This window comes from Ambystoma mexicanum, chromosome 10 (genome assembly GCF_040938575.1).
Source record: "Ambystoma mexicanum isolate Mex_15411 chromosome 10, UKY_AmexF1_1, whole genome shotgun sequence".
Taxonomy (NCBI): Eukaryota; Metazoa; Chordata; class Amphibia; order Caudata; family Ambystomatidae; genus Ambystoma; species Ambystoma mexicanum.
The window spans coordinates 57,359,386-57,384,192 of NC_090932.1; the positions used below are offsets into that span (position 1 = coordinate 57,359,386).

Here is a 24,807-nt window from a genome sequence, read left to right on the forward strand (position 1 = left end):
ACGCATGTCATTTCAATCGCTGTCAATGGCAAATTCTCATGTTTGCTTCCTATCATTACACATCCTCTTTCCCAGCAAATTCCTTTTAAGACAGTTGAAGGTGCAAACGTAAAACAATTGTTTTTTCTTTATCTTTTAAGCTCCTGGTTTTTAAGGCATTAAGACATCTTCGAGAATCAGGATTTGTATTTCAGGAGAATGAAGATTCTGTTTTTACTTATGGTAGAAACAGCTTAAACCCTATCCCCTGGTGACCCGGCCTGGCCTGGTTCCCTTGCCCCTAGGAGCAGGAGCATGACCTCATGTGCTCCATGTTTCCTTATGGGAGAGTTGATCATACATACATATTCCTAGATTTTCCTTTGCATTCTGCCACTCGTGTTTGTGCATTTCTCAATTTAAATGTAGGACTACAACTACCAAGATGCAGTGAAATCCAGGCCTGGATGTGATACTCCAACCTGACCTGGCAACGCATGAGATCTCCGACCTCCCAGGTTGGGTTATCATTGGACGATGCCTTACCTGGTCATTCTCATGGGCGGCAGGCAGGGGCAGCAGCAGCAGCAGGGGCCCGTGTGAATGGCTAGAGGTCTGTCTTTCAGCTTTTCCAAAAGGGCCGCCTTCCCACCGAAGCCCTGGATCATCATCAGCAGCGTCAAGTAGAAGCACACGGAAAAATACCTGCGGGAAGAGAACAGAGCTGAGTGTGATGGGTCATGACGCGTAATGCAAGAGACGTGCATTCAGCATGATGGGTGCCGTGGGTCATGACGCGTAATGCAAGAGACGCGCATTGAGCACGATGGGTGCCCTGGGACATTTCGCTTAATGCAAGAGACCAGCATCGAGCACGATGGGTGCCCTGCGACATGACGCTTAATTCAAGAGACGAGCATTGAGCACGATGCGTGCCATGGGTCATGAGGCGTAATGCAAGAGACGAGCATGGAGCACGATGGGTGCCATGCAACATGAGGCTTAATGCAAGAGACACGCATTGAGCATGATGGGTGCCCTGGGACATGACGCTTAAATCAAGAGACGAGCATTGAGCATGATGCGTGCCATGGGTCATGAGGCGTAATGCAAGAGACGAGCATTGAGCACGATGCGTGCCCTGGGACATGACGCTTAATTCAAGAGACCAGCATTGAGCAGGATGGGTGCCCTGGGACATGACGCTTAATGCAAGAGACCAGCATTGACCATGATGGGTGCCACGGGTCATGACGCGTAATGCAAGAGACGCACATTGAGCACGGTGGGTGCCATAGGACATGACGCTTAATGCAAGAGACCAGGATCGAGCACGATGGGAGCCCTGGGACATGAGGCTTAATGCAAGAGAACAGCATTGAGCACGATGGGTGCCATGGTTCATGTCGCGTAATGCAAGACACGCGCATTGAGCACGGTGGGTGCCATGGGACATGAAGCTTAATGGAAGAGACCAGCATCGAGCACGATGGATGCCCTAGGACATGACGCTTAATGGAAGAGATGAGCATCGAGCACAATGGGTGCCATGGGACATGACGCTTAATGCAAGAGACCAGCATCAAGCACGATGGGTGCCATGGGACGTGACGCTTAATGCAAGAGACCAGCATCGAGCACAATGGGTGCCATGGGACATGATGCTTAATGCAAGAGACCAGCTTCGAGCACGATGGGTGCCATGGGACATGACGCTTAATGCAAGAGACCAGCATCAAGCAAGATGGGTGCAATGGGTCATGACGCTTAATGCAAGAGACGCGCAAGCATTGAGCACGATGGGTGCCATGGGTCATGATTCTTCATGCAAGAGACGAGCATTGAGCACGATGGGTGCCATGGGACATGACGCTTAATGCAAGAGACGAGCATGGAGCACGATGGGACATGACGCGTAATGCAGGAGACGAGCATGGAACACAATGGGACATGACGCTTAATGCAAGAGACGAGCATTGAGCACGATGGGTGCCCTGGGATATGACGCTTAATGCAAGAGACCAGCATTGAGCACGATGGGTGCCATGGGTCATGATGCTTAATGCAAGAGACGAGCATTAAGCACGATGGGACATGACGCGTAATGCAAGAGACAAGCATTGAGCACGATGGGTGCCCTGGGACATGACGAATAATGCAAGAGACGAGCATTGAGCACGATGGGTGCCCTGGGACATGACACTTAAAGCAAGAGACGAGCAAGCATTGAGCACGATGGGTGCCATGGGTCATGATACTTAATGCAAGAGGCGAGCATTGAGCACGATGGGTGCCATGGGACATGACGCTTAATGCAAGAGACAAGCATGGAGCATGATGGGACATGACGCGTAATGCAAGAGACACGCATTGAGCATGATGCGTGCCCTGGGACATGACACTTAATGCAAGAGACGAGCAAGCATTGAGCACGATGCGTGCCATGGGTCATGATGCTTAATACAAGAGACGAGCATTGAGCACGATGGGTGCCATGGGACATGACCCTTAATGCAAGAGACGAGCATTGGGCACAATGGGACATGACGTGTAATGCAGGAAACGAGCATGAAGCACAATGGGACATGACGCTTAATGCAAGAGACGAGCATTGAGCACGATGGGTGCCCTGGGACATGATTCTTAATGCAAGAGACGAGCATTGAGCAGGATGGGTGCCATGGGACATGACGCTTAATGCAAGAGACCAGCATGGAGCACGATGGGACATGACGCATAATGCAGGAGACGAGCATGGAGCACGATGGGTGCCCTGGGATATGACGCTTAATGCAAGAGACCAGCATTGAGCACGATGGGTGCCATGGGTCATAATGCTTAATGCAAGAGACGAGCATTAAGCACGATGGGACATGACGCGTAATGCAAGAGACAAGCATTGAGCATGATGGGTGCCCTGGGACATGACGCGTAATGCAAGAGACGAGCATTGAGCATGATGGGTGCCCTCTGACATGACACTAAAGCAAGAGACGAGCAAGCATTGAGCACAATCGGTGCCCTGGGTCATGATGCTTAATGCAAGAGACGAGCATTGAGCACGATGGGACATGACTCGTAATGCAACAGACGAGCATGGAGCACAATGGGACATGACGCTTAATGCAAGAGACGAGCATTGAGCACGATGGGTGCCATGGGTCATGACGCGTAATGCAAGAGACCAGCATTGAGCACGATGGGTGCCCTGGGATATGACGCTTAATGCAAGAGACCAGCATTGAGCACGATGGGTGCCATGGGTCATGACGCGTAATGCAAGAGACCAGCATTGAGCACAATGGATGCCATGGGTCATGATGCTTAATGCAAGAGATGAGCATTGAGCACGATGGGACATGATGCGTAATGCAAGAGACGAGCATGGAGCACAATGGGACATGATGCTTAATGCAAGAGACGAGCATTGAGCACGATGGGTGCCCTGGGATATGACGCTTAATGCAAGAGACCAGCATTGAGCACGATGGGTGCCATGGGTCATGATGCTTAATGCAAGAGACGAGCATTAAGCACGATGGGACATGACGCATAATGCAAGAGACGAGCATGGAGCACAATGGGACATGACGCTTAATGCAAGAGACGAGCATTGAGCACGGTGGGTGCCCTGGGACATGACGCTTAATGCAAGAGACGAGCATTGAGCACGATGGGTGCCCTGGGACATGACACTTAATGCAAGTGACCAGCATTGAGCACGATGGGTGCCATGGGTCATGACGCGTAATGCAAGAGACGAGCATTGAGCACGATGGGACATGTCGCTTAATGCAAGAGACGAGCATTGAGCACGATGGGTGCCCTGGGATATGACGCTTAATGCAAGAGACCAGCATTGAGCACGATGGGTGCCATGGGTCATGATGCTTAATGCAAGAGACGAGCATTAAGCACAATGGGACATGACGCGTAATGCAAGAGACGAGCATGGAGCACAATGGAACATGACGCTTACTGCAAGAGACGAGCATTGAGCACGATGTGTGCCCTGGGATATGGCGCTTAATACAAATGACCAGCATTGAGCACGATGGGTGCCATGGGACATGACGCTTAATGCAAGAGACCAGCATTGAGCACGATGGATGCCATTGGCCATGACGCTTAATGCAAGAGACCAGCATCGAGCACGATGGGTGCCATGGGTCATGACGCTTAATGCAGAGACCAGCATCGAGCACGATGGGTGCCATGGGTCATGACGCTTAATGCAAGAGACGCGCATCGAGCACGATGGGTGCCATGGGTCATGACGCTTAATGCAAGAGACCAGCATCGAGCACAATGGGTGCCATGGGTCATGACGCTTAATGCAAGAGACGTGCATCGAGCACGATGGGTGCCATGGGTCATGACGCTTAATGCAAGAGACGAGCATCGAGCACGATGGGTGCCATGGGCCATGACGCTTAATGCAAGAGACCAGCATCGAGCACGATGGGTGCCATGGGTCATGACGCTTAATGCAGAGACCAGCATCGAGCACGATGGGTGCCATGGGTCATGACCCTTAATGCAAGAGCTAAAACACCAAGGGTAAGTCTATTTATACCTATACTAAGGTTTTTATTTCCATTCTTACCGGGAATTTTTAAATTTATCATCACACTCAATCACGGTCTATAGAGAAAGTGGTTTTACTAAACAGATTTTAATATGTAAAAACATTTCATCAAAGCAGTAGAGCAGTACAAAACTTTTTTAATATGTTGATAGTAATCTCCAACATACAGAGGAAATTCAGTTTGATCACTTCCAGCAATTAAAACACAGTATCAAGTGTATAAGTCACAACAAAAGAAACATATAAGGCATTTTACATTAGATAATGCCAATGTACTTAGATTTTTCTAGTGCTATATCTGCACGTCAGTGTATGAATACTTTAATGGCCACTCAGGTGCCAGCGAATAGAAAAATCCAGTAGCTTGTACTGTGAACACGCGACACTTAAATTATAAAGGCACCTCTGAGCGAGGGGTCCTTTCTAAGGATCTAAAACTTAGTGTAGACATATGACATTGTATAATGTCTAAAGTTTTTAACACAGTCTATGGCAACCATTCTACACATAGATCTAAAAACACATGAGTCCTGCTCATGCTATATCAGAGTCGACCGGTTTCATAACCATATCTCATTCTAGTTATCTTCGTCAGGACTTTGTTTGATAAGGTCTTGATTGCCTGTTCTGGGAACGCTGTCTTGCGCCCTTACGTGTCTGTTCCTATTCCTATAGGGTATGGATCAAAGAAAGACAGAAAAAGGAATGGTTACTTAATGTACCATTCAAATTCTCGAATTGTATACTGCTATACCTCTATTACTAATTATAGGTGTATCATTTGATATCACTAGGCTTACTTATTCAAAAGGACAACTAAATGTGTCCAAAAATGCCTATTCTTACATAAAACGTCGAAGGGAAAGGTAAGGGAAAGGTAAAGGGGTGGGGGAGTAATAAACAACAGGCACGAGGAAACTCCATAGCCTAGACCAAATAGTCTATAGGTAGAAAAGGGTGAAAAAGGGGGTGAAAGAATCCCCTAATAGCCCATTTTATCTTTGTGTGTGATCTTACCACACTTTACTGTGGACCATCACTGCTCAGAAAGCATCTTGGAAAAGAGCGCGCCAGTTAGCTCATTGCCTATTTCAGCATTGGCTTATATACAATCTGTAAATAATAGGCAAAAGCGCTATTAGTATACACGAAAAATATTATTAAATCCATGCATTATTTTTGACACAAAAACAACCGTTGGTGTTCATAAGCTATATACACTTCTCACGGGATGGTATAGACATCTTTGAAACTAAGTACAACAGCGGGCGTGCAAAGTTTCCTAGACCACGGTGCGACTAAGTACATGCATTATTCTTAACAAAGCAGCACTTGTTTCATTAGCTTTACATATATAACACCTATCGTCTTGATTATGCAATAGCTGCATCCAACAGCGTTGTGTCTGCGCAATGTTTCTAAGTTATGGACACCTTTAAAAACGAAAACAGCAACAAACGTGCAGAGTTTCTTAAAAACACGAGTGCTGCAAAATATATGCATAATTCTTACCAAACGGCACTTTGTTTAGTTTGTTTTGCAAAAATCGCCTCTCACCTTAGTTACTTTAAAGCAGCATACATCAAAGCTTCACTGTGTCTGTGCAATGCATCTAAGTTTCAGCACGCTGGTGTTACTGTTACAACGCTATCTGCTATGGTAACTCGATAGCATGCATGCTAGCCAAGATGGTTAAAGTGGACTCTATGGTTTAGCAGCCATCTTATCTCAGGCTACCTAAACAGCCATCTTTGATAGGGCAAATAACGTGTGTATCTCTATCCACAGGACATTTCTATATATATAAGGTGAACAACTTTCCGACACGTATAAAATCGTCCGTAATCGTGGAATAATAGACATTTTTCTTGCGCACACAAAAAAGAAACTTGAATCTTTTCGCGGACAAAAACGAGGCTAATGACACATCATATTCTAAATTAGATGAAGTATTAGTGACCACCATATATTGGCCCATGAAGACGTGATACACATATTTTGTCATCTTGTCCTCATGGAAATTACATTAATTGCTCACTGATCACATGCAGGCCGGTTCATCATTGCAAGGACACAGTTTTTAAAAAAAAACAAATATGTCCCTTACATAATTCGATCTTTCTTTAAAAACAACCGTTTCTTAACTAGGTAGCATTTCTGTGTGTGCATATATCAATCCGAATTAAATGTACATTTAAATATATGTAACAGCATATGGAGGAACCGATCTTTTTACCCTACTACAGTGTGTTGGATTCGTATTAATGTTAAAAATCTGGTTTCTACTGGCAGTCCTGATCATGCATAGTTGTTATACAATAGAAGGGGGGGCTATTCTCTCTGTATAGCAAACAGGAGGAAGCCTAACAACACAACCCCTGGGGAAAAAGGGGGTATATCCTGATAATCTATTATTGCAGAGAATCTCTATGCTATTTAACTAGGGAGAACCGCTAGCTCGTTCCATTGGATAAATTCATTAAGCCCTTTCTTATGTGTATTAAGCCTAAATATCCAATGTTGTTCTCTCCTAAATAGTATGTTCTGGAAATTTCCACCCCGTTTAGGAATGTTAATTTTTTCAATTATGGTCCATTTGAATGCTTCTGGACTATGTCCTTTCAAGATAAAATGGTTTACCATAGGTGCTGTCAGCTTCTTGGTCCTTAAACACGAGCGATGTTCAATCATGCGTTTCTTAATAGGTCTCATAGTCATCCCGACATATTTAAGGTTACAAGGACATTTAATGAGATAAATCACCCCTGCGGTATTGCAGTTGGTAAACTGCCGTTGTATCCACGGGGTGCGAAGCCCCAAATCTATTTGTTTTGTGCGCTCGGTTTGTGAGCACATGGAACAGGAACCGCATGGTGAATGTCCCATCGGGGCTGTACTTTGCCAGATCGTGACAGGATGGTTGTCTCTTGTGTCTCTACAAGTTTTCACTATTTTGTCACGGATGTTACTTCTCCTTTTGATGGCAAATTTGGGCTCCTCCAAATGATGTTGTCCAGTATTTAGAATTGGCCATAGATTTTTGATTTCCTTTTTCAATTTATTCAACATCGGGGAATAGCTCATAACTGCCGTTATGTTGTCTTGTGCAGGTGGTTTTGGATGTTGTTGTAACGTGACACTTCTCGGGATATTACGGGCTCTCCTGTATGTAGAGTCAATGATTCTCTTAGGGTACCCTCTATCAACCAGTTGTTTCTTGAGGGCTTTTCCTTGTTGTTCATAATCAGAGGTCTGGGTACAGGTTCTTCTGTAACGCAGGAATTGTCCGAAGGGAAGATTGTCTTTCAATGCCTGTGGATGGTAACTCGAGTATCTCAGGAGTGAATTCCTGTCAGTATCCTTCTTGTATATTTTAGAACATAGTTTGTCTTGTACCACCAGAATATTGAGATCCAAAAAATGTATAGCTTTTTTGTCAAATTCTATGGTGAATTTCAAAAAAGGATTTTGTGAGTTGAGCCACATGTGGAATCCATGTAGTTCTGCTTCAGTTCCTTTAAAGATCATAAAAACATCATCTATATATCTCTTCCATAGGATAGTATGGTTCAAAAAAGGATTGGTCGGGGGATAGATGACATCACATTCAAAGGCATTGACAAAAAGATTGGCCAAACTGGGGCAAAGGTAGCCCCCATAGCAGTCCCTGAAATCTGTTGATAAAAAATGTCATTACAGATGAAATAATTTCTGGTGAGAGCTATTTCAGCAAGTTGTATTATCAGGCCAGGAGGAGTATTGTATAGGTCTATGCCTGATTCCAAAAGGTGTTGAACCATGGAGAGTGTGGCTTGTTGTGGTATCCTTGTGTACAGCGACTCTATATCCATGGTAACTAACCATTCTGTCTCTTGATTAAAGCTGATAGTCTCCAAGAGGTTTAGCATAGCTGTAGAGTCCTTTACATATGACCGCATCTTCGGAACTTCATCTTTAATAAAGAAATCAACAAATTGTGACAGAGGCTCTAGGACTGACTGGATGCCCGATACTATGGGTCTGCCAGGGGGTGGACTTATGCCTTTATGGATTTTCGGGGTGGCATAGAATGCTGGTATTCGAGGGTACGGTGGTGTGAGAAAAGCTGCTTCTTTTGCGCTTATATAACCCTCTGCCTCTGCTTCTTCAATTACAGATTTAATTTGATTTTGTAATTGGTTGGTGGGATTGCCCGGTAGAATGCGATAACTGGTGCGGTCTGATAAAAGTTCCTGAACCATGTTATCATAATCTACCTTGTTCATCACAACAATTGCTCCTCCTTTATCTGCCGGCTTAATTACAATACATGCGTTATCTGCCAAAGTTTTTAATGCTGCTATTTGTTGTTTCGTGCAGTTAGAATGTGTAAAGGGAATGTTCTCTTCTAATTGGCTGATTCTCTTAAGTAAGGCTTGTTCGAACGTAGTGGACTCTACTGTATTCAGAGCATAAGGAGGATGAAATTGGGATGCTGGCTTCAAGCCTGTGGCATCTTCTATAGCTGGTGTGCCTTCATAAAAGTATTGTTTTAATCTGATCTTCCTCATCAATTGGCTGACCTCTATTCTAGTTTGAAATGGGTCATAGTATGATGTAGGTACAAAGGACAAGCCTTTTTGCAAAACCTCATCTTCTGCTTTCATCAGTGTATATGTGGATAAGTTAACCACTAGCGAGTCATTGGTTGTGGAAGGCCTCTGCCTCTGCTGCGAGTAACTACCGTGGGGTGTCCTTGCCACCGCTGGTTGCCTCTGTTGCCTCCTCGTTGTCCTAAAAAAGGGACATTAGTAGGGGCCGCAGGGGCCTGATTTGAATTAAATCTAACTCTGCGATTGCCTGAACTGGTAGATGAGCCTGATGAGGAACCAGATCTATTTCTATAATTTCCTCTCTGCATATTTTGGAATCTGAGCTGCGCTGCATCTCGTCTTGACTCTATAGCCTCATCTGAAAAGTAATCTACCCCCACATAAGGATATATTTTTTCATGGGTAAATGCTGCCAGGTCTTTTTTGAGTTTGGTCAGTTTTTTATTCAGATTAAGGTCTTTAAACTCTTTTAAAGATGTTTCTAAGGTCAGGAGTTTAGCGTTATAAATGTCCAGAGACACCTTAAGTTTTAGAGCGTCACTTTTATCGTTAAGTTCTTTCAGCAATTGTTCAGTGACTTTCTTGGCCGTGTTGATTATCAAAATCAACCAGTCTCTGGTACATTTATTCGCTATATACGACCAGTCTTTTCTGAATGCTAGATTGTCTAAGAAAATCCTTGGCTCTATATGTATAATGAGGCCATTCGGGGCTGCATGGGCTCTCAGGTATTCAGTCATTAGAGCCCCATGTAGTTCTGTACGTATGATTTTCTTTCGAATAATTTCCATCTCATTCCATTCGTCTGTGTTTGGAATGACATGATTCGCTAGGTCAGCACTCAATAGAGAAGGATTGGATAAAATGCCTTCAACAAGTTCTTCCGCGTAGGCAAGATAGTTATTTTCCGCCATTTCTGTGTGTGTTTGTCAGACTCCAGCTAGGGTATCATTAGTCAGGTGGCAAGAGAATGTAGCTGCCGATTTGTTATAGATCCCTAGTCAGATCAATAAAATTGTTTCCCACATGTACCACAAACAAAACTAAACACTACAGTGAAGCAATTTCTTTGTTATGCTTCCTATAAGTAAGGACTCTCAGGTGGATTACACCTGGGTCCTGAAAATGAATTAATCAAACCCAACAACCCTAAGGTTGTGCGAAAAATACTAAAACACCAAGGGTAAGTCTATTTATACCTATACTAAGGTTTTTATTTCCATTCTTACCGGGAATTTTTAAATTTATCATCACACTCAATCACGGTCTATAGAGAAAGTGGTTTTACTAAACAGATTTTAATATGTAAAAACATTTCATCAAAGCAGTAGAGCAGTACAAAACTTTTTTAATATGTTGATAGTAATCTCCAACATACAGAGGAAATTCAGTTTGATCACTTCCAGCAATTAAAACACAGTATCAAGTGTATAAGTCACAACAAAAGAAACATATAAGGCATTTTACATTAGATAATGCCAATGTACTTAGATTTTTCTAGTGCTATATCTGCACGTCAGTGTATGAATACTTTAATGGCCACTCAGGTGCCAGCGAATAGAAAAATCCAGTAGCTTGTACTGTGAACACGCGACACTTAAATTATAAAGGCACCTCTGAGCGAGGGGTCCTTTCTAAGGATCTAAAACTTAGTGTAGACATATGACATTGTATAATGTCTAAAGTTTTTAACACAGTCTATGGCAACCATTCTACACATAGATCTAAAAACACATGAGTCCTGCTCATGCTATATCAGAGTCGACCGGTTTCATAACCATATCTCATTCTAGTTATATCTCATATTCCCTTACCTTTCCCTTCGACGTTTTATGTAAGAATAGGCATTTTTGGACACATTTAGTTGTCCTTTTGAATAAGTAAGCCTAGTGATATCAAATGATACACCTATAATTAGTAATAGAGGTATAGCAGTATACAATTCGAGAATTTGAATGGTACATTAAGTAACCATTCCTTTTTCTGTCTTTCTTTGATCCATACCCTATAGGAATAGGAACAGACACGTAAGGGCGCAAGACAGCGTTCCCAGAACAGGCAATCAAGACCTTATCAAACAAAGTCCTGACGAAGATAACTAGAATGAGATATGGTTATGAAACCGGTCGACTCTGATATAGCATGAGCAGGACTCATGTGTTTTTAGATCTATGTGTAGAATGGTTGCCATAGACTGTGTTAAAAACTTTAGACATTATACAATGTCATATGTCTACACTAAGTTTTAGATCCTTAGAAAGGACCCCTCGCTCAGAGGTGCCTTTATAATTTAAGTGTCGCGTGTTCACAGTACAAGCTACTGGATTTTTCTATTCGCTGGCACCTGAGTGGCCATTAAAGTATTCATATCCTTAATGCAAGAGACCAGCATCGAGCACAATGGGTGCCATGGGTCGTGACGCTTAATGCAAGAGCGCAGCATTGAGCACGATGGGTTCCATGGGTCATGACGCGTAATGCAATGAGCTGTGTCCAAACAACACAAAGTGGTATATATTATTGAATATTGATATCTCTATGATGCACATAAAATATTGTGTCAAAGGGTTGGAAATATTAAGATTATTGAGGCAACGTTTTTCCGTGATGAAGCAGGTTTTTTATAAAAAAAAGTTTCTTTTGTGTCTTTTGTTTAGATACACTGGCTAATACAAAGCATTCCTTGTGTAATACACGACATCTAACATCAGTTGTCCTCCGGGTGTCCTGATGAAAGCCTTAGCGGGGCGACTAGACGTCCATGCTACAACAAGTTAGTTAATACGTATCACCTTGTGGTTTTACAGATCTAAGGCTGGAAACAGAGTCAATTCTGCCGACACTTCCCCCATAGGGTCCTCTTTGCGAAATTACAAACAAATGCCTGCTATTGGGAGTCACTTTGGTTTACTAACATCACCTGAAATTAGCAATGGGCTTGATTGAACGTTGATAATTGCTAATATTTGAATGTCTTTGAATACAGTGTTCGATTTACTGTTGTTGTATGTTGTGATATAGTGTCTTTTTAAACAATTGGACTCTGTGGTCCGTGCTTTTTAGCAAATAATAAAATTGAATATATTTTTGCAATACCTGCTGTCGCACATATCTTGTGATATATGTTCTCACACAAGATTTTGATTCATAAACTGCCTTATGTGAGTCTACATTTCCAGCCTATACTCAATAGGTAGCTTGTTTTTGGGATATCCATGTGTTGCTCGCGTAATGCAAGAGACCATCATTGAGCATGATGGGTGCCATGATACAGGACTCTTCAAGCAAGAGACGAGCATTGAGCACGATGGGTGCCATAGAGTAGGACGCTTTATGCAAGCAATGAGCATTGCGCATGGTGGGTGCCATGGGACAGGATTATTCATGCAATAGTCGAGCATTGAGAACGATGGGTGCCATGGGACAGGAGAACAAAGATGGTCACAGCAGGTGCCAGGGAGCCGGATGCTTCATTCAAATGAACAGAGCTGAGCTTGGCCTTCCAGGTGGCATGGGACAGGGGATGAAAGGTGTGCACAGGAGGTGCCAGGGAACAGGATGCTTAATACAAGACATCCGTGCTGAGCTGAGCATGACCTGGCAGGTGCCATGGGACAAGACAGGAGAGCAAAGGAGGGTATTGCAGGTGCCAGGGAACAGGGCACTTGATTCAAGAGAACATAGCTGATATAAGTATGGCCTGGCAGGTGGAATGGGACAGGACAGGATAGCAAAGGTGAGCTCAGCAGCTACCAGTGAACAGGATGCTTCATTCAAGGGAACAAAACTGAGCTTGGCCTGCCAGGTGGCATGGGACAGGATATGAAAGGTGTGCATAGTGGCTGCAGGGAGCAGGATGCTTCATCCAAGAGAGCTGAGCTGAGCAGGGCCCAGCAAGTGTCAAGGGACAAGCAGGAGAGCAAAGGAGGGTATTGCAGGTGCCAGGGAACAGGATGCTTCATACAGGAGGACAAAGCTGAGATGAGCATGGCCGGGCAGGTGGTGGCATGGGACAAGGCAGGAATGCAAAGTTGAGCAGAGCAGGTGCCAGGACACATGATGCTTCAAACAAGAGAACAGAGCTGAGATGAGCAGGGCCTGGCAGGTGCCATGGGACAAGACAGGAGAGAAAAAGAGGGTACCGCAGGTGCCAGGGAACAGGATGCTTCATACAAGAGGACAAAGCTGACCTGAGCATGGCCTGGCAGGTGGCAAGGGACAGGGCAGGAAAGCAAAGCTGAGCCCAGCAGCAGGTGCCAGGGGACAGGGTGCTTCATGCAAGAGAGGAGGGCTCCGGATGGCAGGTGTCATGGGACAGAACATGACAAAACAGAGCAGGTCATGACTGGTTCCTTAAAATAGGACAGCAGATCAAATACTGTGCCATTGGACAGGGCACCTTATTCAAGAAAACAAAGCCTCAAAGGAGATCTAAAGTCAAATCTCACTAGCTGATGATTTGAGGTTCAAGGGACTTCACCCACCACAGGCACACCCCATTCCAGTGAGAAACTAGAGACCCTACAGAAGCCACAACTGCTCCACAGACCATGTAAGAGACCTGAAGCGAATGGAGGCAGACCAAAGAACATCATACTTAATTCAGAAGAACTCGGAGTGCAACCACCTCTCACCTGCAAGAGTTTCCTTGGGTTGGCTCTGGTGGAAATCCAGGGAAATCCCGCAGTATGGCAAAAGTCACAGAAAACCTGGAGACATGGGGCCTCATCACGAGTTGGGCTGTATTCCCGGCTGTAATACCGCCGACTGTAATAGCCCTAGCATCGACCGGCCCTGTGGTATTACCACTGGATCACGGGTTGGGCCTTAACCTTAAATCCCCATTTCTGATTGGGTCCATTGGATCCAATGGGGAATTTTCGGTGCTAATACAGCTGGCTGTAGTACCGCCGAAAACAGGGATTTTCACCTCCATAAAAAAGCTGCAGGTAAAACAGCCCATTTAGCGCCCAACTCGTGATAAGGCCAGCCCTTAAATGTTGCGGTAATACCGTTACCACCACATTTAAGGGCTACAGCCCAACTCGTGATGAGGCCCCATGGACACTAGTATATTCTCAGAATAGCTCACGTATCGCCCATAAAACAAACAATGGCAATCAAGAGGCCCTGATGGGGAGACCTCAGCCCTGAAACTGCTACTACAATAGAGAAAGCAGACACTCCTCCACACAAAAGTCCCTAAGGAAGAACCTTATTAAACCACTGGAAAACCATGAACACGTTATCTAAAAAGGGGAATTGTAAGCTGTTATCAAGTGGTTCCGAGAACCTGGGGAAGGTCTTTCCACCTCATTATCCCTGGAATGAGCTGTTCATCTCCTGTCTGCAATGTCTACCCAGGAACTTGATCCGTGAGTGCCAGATATCTTTGCCTGATCCCAAGGTGATCCCATGCCCTCTTTCTATTTACACCCAGTGAATCGTGGAACCGGGGATGTGAGTGAATGTCACAATCGGAAACTACCACCCCCGATGACTCCTCACCTGACTCCTTAGAGGAATCCTCCTGGATAGAAGTCGTAGGTCTTCTTCTCCCCTCCTTCTTTATCCCCTGTGGGTCTTCGTCCGTCTTAGTATTCCTCCTTCCCTTCTTGTCCTTCTTCCGCTCGTAGAGATAGGGACGAGCTCCGCTTGAGGCCACCCTGACAGTGATGAGAACAAGCTGTCAGGTGGACCCAGGGGAGCCAGTCCCTTTATGCCAGGGAAAAAGCCAGTGACGGCAGAAAAAACCCTGGTAGATGGCGAGTCCTTGCTGACAGGGAGAGAGGAGAGAGTCGGAAGTGGAGGAGGCCGGTGAATGGTAATTAGCAAACAGTACTCGAATCCAAGAACTACCGGATGAGGTATGTTGATGTCGAAAAGGAATTGAGGTGAGTCCACTGGATCAAGGTAAGCTGGAGCGGAGACTGCACACGAGTAGATAGGAAGGAAGGTAAGTCTGAAAACTCAAGTAAGAGAGAGAGAGAGAGAGTGAGAGCTGGGACAGAAGGGCGAGAGAGCGAGCAAGGAAGAGAGAGAGTGAAAGTGAGAGAGAGAGCGATCGGGAGCGAAAGCGGGTGAACAAGTCAAAGGAATCAAGCACAGGGGAGAGAGAGCAAGCGGGAGCGAAAGCGGGTGAACAAGGCAAAGGAATCAAGCACAGGGGAGAGAGAGAGCCAGCGGGAGCGAAGGCGGGTTGGACAGGTGTAGAATATGAGTGCGAGGGGATAGACCGCTAGCCGGAGGTAAACAGCGAGGGAATGCGAAGAATAGCTTCAGTATAGAACCCAAAAAAGGAAGAGAGGCTGACAAGAAGGAGCGGACAGAAGGACGCGAGACGGAAGCGCCGAGAAACAAAGAGAGCTGAAGCGGGCTGAATGCAGGGTAGGAAAGAATCAAAGGCGCAAGCTCGAGGAGCGGCACAGCAGGCGAAGTTAGCGAAAGGCTGACAAAGCGAGTTGCAATGCACAGCGTTGTGGGCGTGGCTACCTTTTAAAGGAAAAGAACCAGAAAAGACTAGAACGGTAAAGGACCGTAAGGTGCCTAAGTAAGTCTCCATCTTTCCCACAGTGTCCTGGGTCGCGTTGTGACAGTATGCCCCCTTCTCATCTGGGATCCCCCGGGCTTACCCGGATGAAGGCGGTGAAAAAGACGTAACAAGCGGGGGGCATGAATGTGGCTTCTAGGTTCCCAGGTACGCTCTGCAGCGGAGTACCCCTTCCAATGTACCAGGTACTGAACAGTACCATGTCTGTAGCGAGAATCCACCAGCCTCTCCACCTCGTATTCCTCCGGTTCTGGATTATCGGGGAGTGATGAGCGTGGCACTGCCCGACCATGCGGGTCTGATAGATAGGCCTGAGAAGGGACGTGTGGAACACAGGATGGATGCGCTTCATACTGTGAGGAAGTTTCAAGCGAAAGGCCACCGGATTGATTTGTGCGGAAATGGGAAAAGGTCCAATGAATCTGGCAGAAAACTTTCCGGGGTGTAACCAGCGGGGCAAGAATTTAGTGGATAACCAGACCTTAGTACCAACAGACCATTTGGGGTTTTGAGATCTCTTCCTGTCAGCGTACCTCTTTTGGAGCTCTCTGCTGGACTCCAAATTCTTCTTAGCCTCCCCTTGTATACGTTTTAGCTCGCAAAGTCTTTGGTCAACCGCAGGAACCGCAGTCGATGGTATTCCGACCAAGGGAATGTGTATGGGATGAAAGCCATAGGAAAAAAAGAATGGACTGGTTCCTAGGGAGGAGTGCACTGTATTGTTGTAAGCGAATTCCGCCGTGGAGAGAAAAGTCTTCCACTTTTCCTGTTCTTGACCACAGAAACAACGAAGGTATTGTTCTAAGGTGGAGTTCAGATGTTCAGTTTGTCCGTTACTTTGGGGATGATAACCAGAAGAGAGAGCTCTACTGATTCCCAGAGTCTTGCACAGTGTAGACCAGAATCGAGAAGAGAATTGAGAGCCTCTGTCGGAAACAATAGTTTGAGGTAGACCGTGAAGCCTAACCACATCTCTCAGAAAAACCTCAGCTACTTCTGGAGCAGATGGTAGGCCAGGTAGAGGAGAAAAGTGTGCCATCTTACTCAGAGAATCTACGGTCACCATGATGGCGGTAGAACCCGTAGAGAGAGGAAGATCCACAATAAAATCAGTAGAAATGTGTTCCCAAGGACGTGCTGGCAAAGGTCCTTGTTGAAGAAGACCCAGAGGGCGATGAGTAGAGGATTTATTGGAGGCGCAAATAGGGCATGCGGCTACATAAGCCTTTACATCCTTGGCTAAAGTTGGCCACCAGAAATACCTTGATACCAGATTGGTTGTGGCTCCTTGCCCCTTGTGGCCAGCAGAAGGTAGATCGTGACACCAAGACATGGCTTGAATTTGAAGCTCATTAGACGGAAGAAACAGTGTGTCCTTGTAGAAATACACTGTCCCTCTCTTCTCCAATGAAGACAGACAGTCGTTGGGTATCTGGGTAGAACTAGTAGTTCGTTCGACCTCTTGTAGAAAAGTGTTGACCGTTCCTAGTATTCTTTTCCCCGCAAGAATCTCTTCGGTTCTGTGACCGTCTACTAGGCATTCTTCTCCTAGGCTCCGGGATAAGGCGTCAGCCAACACGTTCTCCTTCCCTGGAAGGTACGTGATGTCAAAGTCAAATTGGGAGAAGAAATAGGCCCACCGGGCATGTCTAGAATTGCGACACTCCATTTGTTGGAGTATCTTAAGGTTCCTGTGATCCGTTCTCACCAAAAACGGGTGAGCAGCACCCTGTAACAGATGCCTCCACTCAACACAAGCCTGGCGGATGGCCAACAATTCTCGTTCCAATACCGAGTAGTTTCTTTCACTCGGGGTGAGTGTCCGGGAGTAGTACGCCACCGGGTGTTCGATACCGTCCTTACCAGACTGTAATAAGGCTGCTCCTATGGCACCTCCTGAGGCGTCCGTCTCAACCACAAAAGGAAGGGACTGATTAGGTTGAATGAGGATGGGGGCAGTGGGGAAGGCTTTATTGAGTACCTGGAAAGCTTGTTCTGCCTTGGAGTTCCATACAAACTCTTGACCCTTCTTTAGTAGATTAGTAATGGGTAGCACGATCTCCGAAAAATTTGGGATAAAGCGTCTGTAAAAATTTGAGAGGCCTAAGAACCTCTGTATATCCTTAGGGCTGCTGGGAGTGGGCCATAGAAGTACCGCCTTCACCTTCTCGGGATCCATCTGAACTCCTTCTTTGGAGAGAATGAAACCTAGGTAGGGAACAGTCGAGGAATCGAAGATGCACTTTTCTGGCTTTAACAATAGGCGGTTCTCTTGTAGTCTTCTTAACACCTGCTCAACGTGTCTGTGGTGTTCGGCCGGAGAAGAAGAAAAGATAAGAATGTCGTCAAGATAGACAACTACAAAAGAGTATAGCAGGTCTGAGAATATCTTGTCCACGAACCGTTGAAAAACCGCCGGGGCGTTTACCAGTCCGAAGGGCATCACTCGATATTCAAAGTGTCCCAGAGGAGTCCTGAAGGCGGTCTTCCACTCATCCCCCTCCTTGATTCTCAACAAATGATAGGCACCCCGAAGGTCGAGTTTGGTGAATATGTTAGCCCCTTCAACTGCTTCCAGTACTTCCTTTATAAGAGGCTTGGGATATCTGTCTCTTATAGTCATACAGTTCAAACCTCGATAATCTATACACGGTCTCAATTCGGAGGTCCCTTTCTTGGGTACAAAGAACATAGATGCTCCGGCAGAGGAGCGTGACTCTCTGATGAGACCGTTCTGAAGGTTTGCGTCCAGATATTCCTTAAGGGCCCTTCTTTCTGGGAGAGACATGGGGTACATTCGGCCGAAAGGGACGGAAGCTCCTGACTTTAACTCAATGGAGCAGTCTTCAGGCCGATGAGGAGGTAAGGAGCGTGGTAATTCGTCTTCAAAAAGTTCGGCATATTGTTGGTAACAGAGTGGCACCATCTGCACCACTGAGGCGGACTTAGGAGTAGGGATTCCCTTACCAGGAACCGGATCGGACTGGAGAAGGCAGGAAGAAGTACAGAAAGAAGATGGAAAACATATAGTGTTGGTTGACCAGTCTATAGTAGGGTTATGCTTACGTAGCCATGGTATACCCAGAATTATTGGGAAGTGTGCGGCTCTTATCACATCGAAAACAATCTGTTCTTGGTGTTGGAAAAGAAGCATAGTAGCGGGTATGGTTTCTTGTACAATGGGCCCGGAGGAGAGTGGAGTCCCATCCACTCCTTCTACGGGTAAGGAACAGCTCTTTTGTAGAAATGGCACCCCCTGATCTCGAGCCCACTGGACATCGATGAAATTACCCGCAGCACCACAGTCCAACATCGCCAAGACCTCAACGGTAGGATTGGGCTCGAAAGTGAGATGAATGGTGAACACCAACAGTCTGTTATCTTCTTCTGTAGCCTTCTGACAAGTAAGGTAGCAGGGATTGATCGTCTCTGCTCGGTTCTTATCCCTGCTCAAGACCGAGGAGAGGCATTTCCCGAACGTTTTGGAGGTACTTCGGGGCAGTTCCGGAGCAAATGCTTAGAAGATCCACAGTACATGCAGAGACCCAGATCTCTACGTCTCTTTCTCTCGTCTGGAGTCAGGGGACCTCTAGTAGTTCCGATCTGCATCGGTTCTTCAGTCTGGCTCCGAGTAGGAAGAGGAACAGGAGTAGTACTGGCAGAAGGAAGGTTTCGGAACCTCCTCCTTTCTTGTCTTCGCTCTTGAAGTCGGTATTCCAGCTGAAGAGTAAAAGTCACCAGCTCTTGGAAGGAGATCGGACGAGCCACTCTGGCTAGCTCGTCTTTGAGATCATCATGGAGTCCCCGACGAAAGAGGGTTTGTTGAGCAGAGTCGGGCCATCCTGCATCCTTTGCCAATCTGATGAAAGCAGAAGCAAAAGTCTGAACATCATGGTTCCCTTGTCGAATGTCCAAGAGGGCTTCGTACGAGGAAAACTGAACCTCAGGTCTGTCGAATCGGGCTCTCATCTGTTGGGTAAACAGGGAATAATCGTTGACTGCAGGATCAGATTGGGATATCAATGGGGTGGCCCAAGCCAAGGCGTTTCCGACGAGATTAGCAACAAGGAAACCAACCTTGGATCGGTCTAGTTCGTAGGCCTTGGGTCTAAAAGTGAAATAGACCATACAAGCATCCAGGAATTCCTTCAAATGCTTTGGATTGCCGTCATATTTTCCAAAAGAGAATGACTGTGGAGGCAAATCGCCCCGAGTATCGTCTCGTGCTGCGATCTGTTGTCGTAGGCTGACATTTTCGGTTCTAAGAGTCTGTACTTCAGTCTGAAGGCTTTGGATAGCAGCTACCATCTCCGGAAGTGTTCTAGGGAGGCCATGTTGATTTGTGGGCGTTGCAAGCTGTCACAATCGGAAACTACCACCCCCGATGACTCCTCACCTGACTCCTTAGAGGAATCCTCCTGGATAGAAGTCGTAGGTCTTCTTCTCCCCTCCTTCTTTATCCCCTGTGGGTCTTCGTCCGTCTTAGTATTCCTCCTTCCCTTCTTGTCCTTCTTCCGCTCGTAGAGATAGGGACGAGCTCCGCTTGAGGCCACCCTGACAGTGATGAGAACAAGCTGTCAGGTGGACCCAGGGGAGCCAGTCCCTTTATGCCAGGGAAAAAGCCAGTGACGGCAGAAAAAACCCTGGTAGATGGCGAGTCCTTGCTGACAGGGAGAGAGTCGGAAGTGGAGGAGGCCGGTGAATGGTAATTAGCAAACAGTACTCGAATCCAAGAACTACCGGATGAGGTATGTTGATGTCGAAAAGGAATTGAGGTGAGTCCACTGGATCAAGGTAAGCTGGAGCGGAGACTGCACACGAGTAGATAGGAAGGAAGGTAAGTCTGAAAACTCAAGTAAGAGAGAGAGAGAGAGAGTGAGAGCTGGGACAGAAGGGCGAGAGAGCGAGCAAGGAAGAGAGAGAGTGAAAGTGAGAGAGAGAGCGATCGGGAGCGAAAGCAGGTGAACAAGTCAAAGGAATCAAGCACAGGGGAGAGAGAGCAAGCGGGAGCGAAAGCGGGTGAACAAGGCAAAGGAATCAAGCACAGGGGAGAGAGAGCAAGCGGGAGCGAAAGCGGGTGAACAAGGCAAAGGAATCAAGCACAGGGGAGAGAGAGAGCCAGCGGGAGCGAAGGCGGGTTGGACAGGTGTAGAATATGAGTGCGAGGGGATAGACCGCTAGCCGGAGGTAAACAGCGAGGGAATGCGAAGAATAGCTTCAGTATAGAACCCAAAAAAGGAAGAGAGGCTGACAAGAAGGAGCGGACAGAAGGATGCGAGACGGAAGCGCCGAGAAACAAAGAGAGCTGAAGCGGGCTGAATGCAGGGTAGGAAAGAATCAAAGGCGCAAGCTCGAGGAGCGGCACAGCAGGCGAAGTTAGCGAAAGGCTGACAAAGCGAGTTGCAATGCACAGCGTTGTGGGCGTGGCTACCTTTTAAAGGAAAAGAACCAGAAAAGACTAGAACGGTAAAGGACCGTAAGGTGCCTAAGTAAGTCTCCATCTTTCCCACAGTGTCCTGGGTCGCGTTGTGACAGTGAAAGAAAGAGCAGAGAATCCACCAATAGGATGAGAAGCAGTGAAAGAAGAAGCAGAGAGTCCACCAACAGAATAAGACTCAGTGAAAGAAGAAGCAGAGTCCAATAATAGAATAAGACGCAGTGAAAGAAGAAGCAGAGAGTCCACCAATAGAATAAGACGCAGTGAAAGAAGAAGCAGAGAGTCCACCAATGGAATAAGACGCAGTGAAAGAAGAAGCAGAGAGTCCACCAATAGAATAAGACGCAGTGGAAGAAGAAGCAGAGAGTCCACCAATAGAATAAGACGCAGTGAAAGAAGAAGCAGAGTCCACCAATAGAATAAGACACAGCGAAAGAAGAAGCAGAGAGGCTACCAATAGAATAAGAAGCAGTGAAAGAAGAAGCAGAGAGGCCACCATTAGAATAAGACGCAGTGAAAGAAGAAGCAGAGAGTCCACCAATAGATAAGGTGCAGTGAAAGAAGAAGCAGAGAGTCCACCAATAGAATAAGACGCAGTGAAAGAAGAAGCAGAGAGTCCACCAATAGAATAAGACGCAGTGAAAGAAGAAACAGAGAGTCCACCAATAGAATAAGACGCAGTGAAAGAAGAAGCAGAGAGTCCACCAATAGAATAAGACGCAGTGAAAGAAGAATCAGAGAGTTCACCAGTAGAATAAGATGCAGTGAAAGAAGAAGCAGAGAGGCCACCAGTAGCATAAAACTCAGTGAAAGAAGAAGTAGAAAGTCCACCAATAGACTAAGACGCAGCGAAAGAAGAAGCAGAGAGGCCACCAATAGAATAAGACGCATTAAAAGAAGAAGCAGAGAGTCCACCAATAGAATAAGAGGCAGTGAAAGAAGAAGCAGAGAGTCCACCAATAGAATGAGAGGCAGTGAAAGAAGAAGCAGAGAGTCCACCAATGGAATAAGACTCAGTGAAAGAAGAAGCAGAGTCCAACAATAGAATAAGACGCAGTGAAAGAAGAAGCAGAGAGTCCACCAATAGAATAAGACGCAGTGAAAGAAGAAGCAGAGAGTCCACCAATGGAATAAGACGCAGTGAAAGAAGAAGCAGAGAGTCCACCAATAGAATAAGACGCAGTGGAAGAAGAAGCAGAGAGTCCACCAATAGAATAAGACGCAGTGAAAGAAGAAGCAGAGAGTCCACCAATAGAATAAGACACAGTGAAAGAAGAAGCAGAGTCCACCAATAGAATAAGACACAGCGAAAGAAGAAGCAGAGAGGCCACCAATAGAATAAGAAGCAGTGAAAGAAGAAGCAGAGAGGCCACCAATAGAATAAGATGCAGTGAAAGAAGAAGCAGAGAGTCCACCAATAGATAAGGTGCAGTGAAAGAAGAAGCAGAGAGTCCACCAATAGAATAAGACGCAGTGAAAGAAGAAGCAGAGAGTCCACCAATAGAATAAGACGCAGTGAAAGAAGAAACAGAGAGTCCACCAATAGAATAAGACGCAGTGAAAGAAGAAGCAGAGAGTCCACCAATAGAATAAGACGCAGTGAAAGAAGAATCAGAGAGTTCACCAGTAGAATAAGATGCAGTGAAAGAAGAAGCAGAGAGGCCACCAGTAGCATAAAACTCAGTGAAAGAAGAAGTAGAAAGTCCACCAATAGACTAAGATGCAGCGAAAGAAGAAGCAGAGAGGCCACCAATAGAATAAGACGCATTAAAAGAAGAAGCAGAGAGTCCACCAATAGAATAAGAGGCAGTGAAAGAAGAAGCAGAGAGTCCACCAATAGAATGAGAGGCAGTGAAAGAAGAAGCAGAGAGTCCACCAATAGAATAAGACGCAGTGAAAGAAGAAGCAGAGAGTCCACCAATAGAATAAGAGGCAGTGAAAGAAGAAGCAGAGAGTCCACCAATAGAATAAGACGCAGTGAAAGAAGAAGCAGAGTCCACCAATATAATAAGTCGCAGTGAAAGAAGAAGCAGTGAGTCCACCAATAGAATGGGACGCTGGCTGCTCGACAGAGGCCCTTTTACACAAGACTTTAAAAGGAACTTTGTTCAAGAGGATTTGGAAGATCCTTTTCCCCGTCCCAACCCAAAAAAAACAAGGTCTATGGGTATGTCTGTATTTCTTACATCATGAGTTTTTCCTTCCTGAACTTTCCTTTCCTCGCCCTACAGGAAACTTCTCAGAGTGGAGTAACTTGTTAACCCAACACCTAAGCCTGTTCTGGCAAATCTAATAGGTGACCCCAAGTTCTCGGCTCCGCTCGCACAATCCCCCTTTCACAGGAGTTAGTTTCCCTGTACAAACCTCAAAGCTACGGAACACACTACCTGTTCCAATCAGGTCTGTAACCTCCTTCAACCTATTGAAACGCAACACCAAACGTTGGCTTCATGACCTGGACACATTGGACCTCATTACACGTAGTGCGGTAAGGGTTTACCGGTACCGGTAAGGGCACCGGTACCGGTAAACCCTTACCGCCTTACTACGAGGTCCCTTTGCGGGTTGGTACTTTAACGCCTGCTGTTAAGCAGGCATTAAAAACCAACCCGCAAAGGGACCAGGGTGCTAATTACGGTACCGCAATTTGCGGCACCGTAATTAGCGCCTTCCCCATTCCCATAGAGCCCTATGGGGCAAAAATGGGAATGGGGAAGGGCAATGGGGGAAGGGTGAATTACCGCCCGGCAAACCTTGGAATAGGGTGGTAATTCCCCTTTCCTCCAAGGCGGTGCCAGTATTTTACCGGCATGGACCAAGGTGCTAATAGCACCTTGGTCCTCCGCCTACCGTGTAATGAGGCCCATTGACAGCTTAACATCCTAGAGCTTAGATTTACAGCCTACCCACTGTACATATTGTAAATAATATTACTATCTGTCTCACCTTCGGCCCACCGCCTTAATTGCAACATGTATGCTTCTACCTGTAATACCAATATATGCATTTATTTGTAACCGCAACTATTGTAATTGTTGCCTACTGCTTGCTAATGTAACTGTACTCTTATGTAACATGATCAAAAAACGTACGCGCCCGTATGCCCCTGGGCCTGGTTGCGCTTTATAAATAAACCAAATACAAAATACAAAAATGTACAGCTTTGACAGATTTGCTTCGAGGCTCACAGATGTGATGGGGGCAGCATGAGGCGGCTTTGGAAAGGCATGCATTGACATGAGCATGATACTTACACGCTAATCCCCATTTCAACGAAGAACATAGAGCGCGGGACCCACAGTCCAAGACATGCGCAGCCTGCGATCACCTGGAAGAGAAGTAACACAAACAGGCCCAGGTCACGGACTGCAACTTCCTCAGCTATTGCAAGGAACATACACTGGACGCTTGGCCACATTACTCATTTGAAAACCTCAATGTGGGCAAACATCATTTACCTTAAACTGCTCAAATATTCCAGCCAGAATTTAGAAAAAGCTGGGGTACAATCAGACTAAAGTGTCCACATTAAAGCACTCTGGGGCTTCCCTTCAGTAGCTCCAGTACATGCAAGGGGGCTCCCTTATAGGTTTATTCCTGTTGAATCAATGCCTGTCTAAGTCCAGTGGCAAATGTAGGTGTTGGTGCCGGTGGTCGGTCA

General features: G+C 46.0%; 1 protein-coding gene and 1 long non-coding RNA gene across 2 annotated transcripts in view; both read right to left on the reverse strand.

Annotated features, from left to right (window-relative positions):
* The window catches only part of SLC51A (solute carrier family 51 member A), a 202,726-nt gene that overhangs the window by 84,639 nt on the left and 93,280 nt on the right, over positions 1 to 24,807 (reverse strand). The window contains exons 4-5 of the mRNA XM_069620326.1: positions 24,401 to 24,474; positions 526 to 684 (exon numbers count right to left, since the gene is read on the reverse strand). Of these exons, the coding sequence (XP_069476427.1) occupies positions 526 to 684; positions 24,401 to 24,474 (233 nt within the window). The remainder of the gene's footprint in view (positions 1 to 525; positions 685 to 24,400; positions 24,475 to 24,807) is intronic.
* LOC138493118 (uncharacterized) lies at positions 4,616 to 6,205 on the reverse strand. The gene is made up of 3 exons (XR_011276264.1): positions 6,125 to 6,205; positions 5,585 to 5,680; positions 4,616 to 5,236 (listed from the first exon to the last, which is right to left on the reverse strand). It is a non-coding gene; the product is annotated as an uncharacterized lncRNA (long non-coding RNA).